The following is a 7,726-nucleotide window of genomic DNA, read 5'->3' on the forward strand; positions in this document are numbered from 1 at the left end:
TTTAGTCCGATAATCTGACCCCTTAAAAAATAACCCGATTAACCGAATATCATATACCCATTTCCATTTACTCATTCCCACTTATTAAAGAACAAATCTTTAAACTTTTCAGTTCAAAATCTAATTCTCATAATATTACTATATCACTCTATCTTGAACCTAATGAATTCAATAAATCATTAAGAAATTTTTGAAGCAAAAGCTAATAAAGAAGAACAAAGTGTAAAAAATTCAAAGGTTGAATCTTTTGAGGCAAAAATTACTAACACACACTCAATTCATATACCTTTTTGAATTTTATCAACATCATCCTTGTTGGAACATGAAGAATCAAAGATTGAATCTTTGAGGCAAAAACTTAAAACTACTAATCATCTTTAATACCTAAAATCTCCCATCTTTCAGCAATGATGTTGTCTCTGTCTTTTATCCCTTTTTTCTTTTTCAAACAGCTACTGATTTTTCTACTTACAACCTCCTATCCTCTAGTAATGCATTCCATCGTTCTTCTGAATATACATTTAAAATAAAGAACAATGGAGGAAGGAGAAATGAAGAACAATGGAAGAGAAGTTAATAGTTTATATGAAAATTTGAGAGAATGGGTAAAAGAGAAATGAGTTATCGTCTAAAAGATTGGGGCATTGAATTAAAAATAGGAAATATGGATTTTTTTTAAAAATCGGATACTTAGGGTCAATTTTGAGAATTCCGTTAAATGAGGGGTAATTATGGTGAAATTAGTAACAAGAGATGTAAATTTAACTTTATTTTAACTGCAAGGGTAAAATCAAACTATAAATCAAAGTTGATGGATATTTTTAGTCCTTTTCCAATATTTTTATTTGTTCTCATACTATGAAAAGGGTAGAGTTTAACATCAAAATAAATTTTTAAAACATCAAAGAAATCATTTGAAAGAGTGTATTAATAAAAATAATATTTGCATTGTTTTTTTATATAATATATATTTTAATTAATATATCAAATAAAAAGTACGTAAAGACATATATTATATATAATTAATATAAGTATTTTTAATATATTTTATACACTTTATCAAATGATCCTAAAAGAAAATAGCTTTCTTTAAAAACACACTAGAGAGTGTATCATGCATGCTCGAATTAATGTATTTAAATGAATTATAGTTTGAAGTAATTACCCTAAGTTTAAATATAGGAAATAATAATTCCACCTTACTATAAATACATTATTATCTGAAAGAGTAAAGAGAACAGTTTAGACATCAGAGCACACTTCATTATGTTTTCATGAGTAGATTTTATATAGAGTAGGTTTTTGGATTTGATTTGCCATATTAATGGATGGTTGTCGTTGTGACTCGTGACTTGTGAGTGTCCAACATTGTAGAGCAGTGGTTTAAAAGACGGCGACGTGAGTCGAGACATTTTTATAATATGGACATAAAATATAAGTTTTGTAAATATAATAATATAATTTTATTATTAAAAAATAAAGTAATACTTTAAATTATTTTATGAATAATTTTTATTTAATAACCTATATATATATTAAAAAAATATCATGAATTTTATTTGAGAAAGGAATTAATCAATAATATCGATAATTACTATTTAAAAAATATTATTATATTAATAATAAAAATATAATTTTAATAAAAAAATTCAAAAATAATTTTTTTTTTAAAAAAAACGTTCAAACATACATTTTTACGCCAAAAGTTTAAAACTCATGCTTTAAATTTTATTACGCTCTATAAAATTACACTAATATTCACGCTTCGATGTATTTTCAATACATCTCTCTCAAAATTCCTTCTAACTCGCTCTAAAAATGTTTTTGAAATAAAAAAATATTTTTAAAATAAGTGGGAAGCAATAGAAGAAGATATAGAGAATGATTCGTTGAAGCATGTGAACTTTTTGTAAGGGAGCGGACAACTCTGACGCTTCTCTCGATTCATGTGCATCTTTCTCATCCCACTCACTTACTACTCATTATACTAATATCTTTTATTTGTTTAATACTATATTTACTTAAAATTAAGTCAATTGTTAAGGATTTTTTTTTTTTTTTACAAAAAATTAACTTAATTATTCATCGTTAAGATTATCTTTTAGAATGTTTTTTGATTTTATTCTTTATTAATTAGTATTTAAATTATTTAATTATTAAAAAATATTGACAATCATTAATAAGGATAAAAATAAAAAGCTATATCTAATTTATATCTTCTTTTTTTTTATAAGAAAATGTAAAACACCTTAATAATTTTTAATTAATTTGAAATGGAGAGAGTAGTAATTATTCTTATAATTATCTTTAATACTTGTATATTTTAATAATTTACTTAATACTATTTGTTTCTAATTATGTGTTCACTTTTTTCTCTTTTTCAGTTGTTCTTAATAATTTATCCGTTTTGTCAAATCAAAAAGAATAATTTTTTTATTTATTATACTCTCAATTAATATTTTAGAGAAAGATAGCACACTTTAAAATCTTAATTTTTTAATTCACTAACTTCATAATTTATAAGGATAAAATGGTTTTCTAGAATTGTCTCGCTTCATAAGTTTTCTTAATAGATGTATCAGTTGAGAAGTGAACAAGTAATTAGAGATATAGAGTATATAAAAAAAAATAGCATTGAAAATGTAGCTCATTTGATTGACTGTTTATGAAGGTTCGATTTATCCACATTACAATCTCCTAAAGTTAAAAAAAAAAAATTATGACAAGGAAAACTTGCAACTATTAACCTTTGAGCACGCACTTGATAAATACCTGATTCTATGTAATATCTTGCAAACTACATTGGAGAGATAACTCGTATTAACCAAGCCTGCTACGACAAGCTCAACCCAAAAGATAAATCCCTTACTTTTGTTGGCAAAAAAAAATTGAATTTAAGATCTCGAATATGAAAATCTTAAGCCCAAAAATATATATATTCGTATTTTGTCTTAAGCCCAAAAATATATATAATAGATCTCACTGACCATTCTTTTTTATTTATACCTACGCGACTGGACAACGGAACGGAATGTATCGGTACCGGTCTGGTATTTCGGTTCGTCCCAGTTTGGTTGCCGGGATGAAACGGGACATCCTAAACCGGGACACAAAACGAAACGGAACCGATGTTTGATATCGGTGTATGGTATCGGTCTATTTTGATTTCGGTCCGATTAATTAATATTTATTAATTAATATTATATATTTATAAATTATAATTTATATTTTATATTAAATAATAAATACTACCCAAGTAACCCAACTACCCCCTATTAATATTACATTAGTATTACATTCGAAACTTAGTTGAAACAGAACCATTCCTAGGCTATGGTTGCGTAAACTATGCACTCTACTAATAGTTGTAAATTGAAATTGTATTTTTAATACAAATTTAAATAAATTAAATTGATATTTTTTAATTTGCATAATTATTTTATCCTAATTTTTATTTAATTTTTTAAAATTACAAATTTAATTTATTTAAAATGCAAGTTATATATAACTTATAAATTATAACATATTAATAAATAATAAGTAATAACTTATAAACTTTAAAAGAGTTAAATCTTGAAAATTTAAGTAGACTTAACTTGCAAACTTAATAAGTAAATTTTTTTAAAAATATATCTTTAAAATAAATTAAAAAAAATTACATTATAAATTTTAAAACTACTAATTTAAACTTAGAAAAAAAATATTCATATTTTCGTAATTCAAAAAAATTATTTTTTGAAATAACTAGATATGTCATCCCGTTACATTTCGGTCCGTTCTGATTTCATCTCAATATATAGTGAAACGGCACGAAATCGAGTATATATCCCAGTAATTTCGATCTGATTCATCACAATACCAATCAATGAATCAATCAACTCGTCCCGTCCGATTTAATAATCCCATTACGATCCATTATCCAGTCTTACTAGCAGGTGTATCAACTAACTATATTAATAATAGTTAAATATAAATTTTTAAGATATAATTAGTAAATTGGTTTATTAAAATACATTTGGCATAAAAAAATCTTTAAAGATATTGTCAAAGTCAGTGTATACCAATGCCATGAAAACGGAAGGAATACTCTAATAATTACTCCCTCCGTTTAAACAAAAATAATCTCCTTTAGAAAGAATAATTTCTTTCTTTTTTGATAATATTTTAGTTTTAACTTTTCACGTGATATGTTTCAGGCCAGAAGATTAAAGAACAATTTTCTATATTTGACAAACCTTTTAATTTATAACTTATAAGATTCAAAAGTCTTCTTTATTTTTTTTTTAAAACGAAGGAAGTATGTTGTTTTATTCTTATAAATCAATTTATGTTTATTTATAAAAAATTAACTTCAAAAGAATATTAGATAGGAAACAATATTAAATTTACCAAATTCTTAAAGATAGGTAAAATTTAAAATGAAAGACTAAATAGAAAGCAAGCAAAGAGTAAAAGACTAAAGAGGAAGAGGTACAAACTCGTTTGATCTTTTTCCCTTTTTTAACTTTTACAGCTAACAATTTACATTTATTCACAAAAGGCCCACTTAATTACCGTTCACCATCTTTAGTTATGTGCAGTATCCAAATTCTAAAGTAACACTACATTTTAGTATCTCTCCATTTTCCTCTGTTTCTTATTACTTATTGATTTTTCTATAAAAACCCCATTTCTATTTGCAAACTCCTCTTACTACGACTTTGCTCCACCCACTTTTCTCCATAATTTTCAGCCATGGCAGATCGATTTCTCACACCCTTTCTACTTTTGGCCTTTTTCACCATCTTTGCTTCCCACATTTCAGGTACACGCTCATTTCCTGCACAAATAGCTAGTTCTCTGCTTCAATTTTTTTTTTTTTACTAATGTCAGTCTTTTTTGTTCACTTTCAGCTACAACAATGACATTATACAACAAATGTAGCCACCCAGTTTGGCCAGGAATCCAGCCAAGTGCAGGTAAACCGATTCTGGCTCGTGGAGGGTTTAAGCTACCGCCGAACAAGGCATACAGACTTAATATGCCGGCTGGGTGGTCCGGTAGAGTTTGGGGCCGCCATGGATGCGCTTTTGATGCTGCTGGTCGTGGACGCTGTGCAACTGGGGACTGTGGTGGTTCACTTTTTTGTAATGGAATTGGTGGTACCCCTCCGGCTACTCTCGCTGAGATTACTCTGGGCAATGAACAGGATTTCTACGATGTGAGTCTCGTAGATGGCTACAATCTCGCCATCTCTGTAACTCCAGTCAGAGGCAAAGGTGAGAAACATGCCTAAAATTATCTAAATGACTCATTTGTCCTTGATTAGTTCTTCGATACTTCCTTTTTTCTTCTACTACTCAGTTTCGTAACAGGGTTACTTTCGTCATTACATTTTTCTTTTCTCGTGTATTAGGTTGATAGTTTTAAATCAAGCAATATTTATAGCTCCGTCTGTTGATTAAATGATTTTTTCACCTAATTAGTGTGAGTTCGATTCCACGCCTTATAAGTAATTCTAGATCTACAGGGATCTAAAATTTGTGGCATTGAGGATTTGCCCTTTGTTTTGACAGGGAAATGCAGCTATGCTGGGTGTGTGAGTGACTTAAACACAATGTGTCCAGCAGGTCTACAAGTTCGTTCTCATGACAAGAGTCAAGTAGTGGCTTGCAAAAGTGCTTGTTCAGCTTTCAATTCACCAAGATATTGTTGCACTGGAACTTTTGGTAACCCACAAACTTGCAAGCCAACAGCATACTCAAGGATATTCAAAACTGCTTGCCCTAAAGCTTATTCATATGCTTACGATGATCCCACTAGTATTGCCACTTGCACTGGTAGCAGCTACGTCCTCACTTTCTGTCCTCACCATTAATCTTGTCTTCTTCTTTTTTCACTGTCATCAGATCAGATCAAATCAAATATATAGTACTCGTGATTTTTGTCTTTCATCTAATATCTCTCTAGGTTAAATTCCTAGCTACGTTTATCTTTAATTACTAGTTGTATTTTGTATTATAATGATCATCGTCAAGTGTTATTGTCACTAGTGGTGTACCTTTCTAATTAATTGGCAGCAGTAATCAGATTTAGTTATTATGTCTAAGTTGTGATATGGTGCTGCAATTATTCTAACACAAATTAAGTCTTGGTAGTTGCTGAATAATTTTACTCACAATTATTTTTGAGATTTAAACGATTAAGCCTTTGATCGACATTTTTCGATCGTGCTGTTACGTTTGTATGAAACTATTAGTAACAATAATTAAATTTGACTATACGCAACTCGAAGTCGGTTCCTACTGATGAATAGTGGAAAAAAGTAAGTGGTATTTTGCAGAGGAATCTTTGTAACGTGGTCATGTTGGACAAAGGAGGGTAAAAGACAGAAAAATGTTTCAAATTGAGTTATTTTATTTTTTAAAAAATCAACATGTCTTTGCTTTCGTTGTTTTATTTCATTTTTAACAACCTTTTCTTTTTCTAACTTTATTACTCAAAAGCTTTTCTATCCATTTCTTGTTTGAACATTGTATTTCGTTGGACTCATGTTATGATGCACGGGTTCAATTTTGATCTTAAAGCAATCATTCTAAATGAATGCGTCATGATGGACGCTAAATTTAGGTCTCAAATAATTTGAATTCTCTTGTAATGTTTAACTTTGAGATATAGTACGTTTTCAATCAAATATGACTTCGTATATAAGATTCAAACTTAAATTTTTTAAGTAAGGATAAAATAATATTTGTCTCTCCGCTGTGACCTTGTGTAGTTTTGCCAAAACTGTTATACCAATGATGGAATCATTTTGTTGCTTCCTTTTTAAGTTTAGACTACAATCGAAAATGTATCATAAATTTTATAAGAAAATATTAGATCACAATCTAATATGTATAAAATTAAGCGATAAACAAGCAAATATTAGACATGAAGGTCTGAAAATATAATCGTTTAAAGGGCTATATTTATATAACTTTAAAAAATAGGACAAAATCTCAATAATTACATAGGGACATTGGTTAAAATCTAAATCAGCCATATTGTTGGCATGAAAGGTGATGGATACGCGTTTCGAATAAAGGTGAATCATGTGCCTTCAGTAGAAAATAAACTGTTATTCATCATTTTAAAAGCTTTTCCATTCCTATTGCTGACATAAAATCTCTTCCATAATTCATTTCTATGCTTTGGTGTGTGCTTATTCCGTTCATTTTTTGTTATCATAATTTTCTTTTTTAAAGTTAAATTATCATAAATTTAACAAACATTTTACGATATTTTTTTCCCCATCATAGTGATATGTGAAAAAAATTATAATTTATATTATTTTTCGTATAGTTTTGAATATTTAATTTTTTTGTTTAAAATATCAAATTAATGTAATCTAATTTAATTTTGAAAATAATCAATTAACTTTCAAAAAACGCAATATGATAATTAAAGAGAAAATTACAAATACATACGTATAATATACAATTATCTAACCGATATATATATATATATTTATATTTATATATATATATGTGTGTATATATATATATATATATATATATACACACACATATATATATGTATATATATATATATATTACCTCTCTTCCACTCTCGCTCGTCTCTCTCCTCCCTCTCCCAATCTCGCTTGTCTCTCTCCTCGCTTTCCCAATTTCGATTGCCTTATATACAAATACATATGTATAATATACAATTATCAAACCGACATACATATATACAATTCACCTCT

At 27.9% G+C, this 7,726-nt stretch overlaps 1 protein-coding gene across 1 annotated transcript; it reads left to right on the forward strand.

The window, feature by feature from the left end:
* The first annotated feature begins 4,614 nt into the window (after positions 1-4,614).
* LOC107012361 (thaumatin-like protein) lies at positions 4,615-6,088 on the forward strand. The gene is made up of 3 exons (XM_015212185.2): positions 4,615-4,804; positions 4,893-5,258; positions 5,556-6,088. The coding sequence occupies exons 1-3, from the start codon at positions 4,735-4,737 to the stop codon at positions 5,855-5,857; spliced, it is 738 nt and encodes a 245-aa protein (XP_015067671.1). The 5' UTR covers positions 4,615-4,734; the 3' UTR covers positions 5,858-6,088.
* The last annotated feature ends 1,638 nt before the right edge of the window (positions 6,089-7,726 follow it).

The sequence above is a fragment of the Solanum pennellii genome, chromosome 3 (assembly GCF_001406875.1).
Source record: "Solanum pennellii chromosome 3, SPENNV200".
NCBI lineage: Eukaryota > Viridiplantae > Streptophyta > Magnoliopsida > Solanales > Solanaceae > Solanum > Solanum pennellii.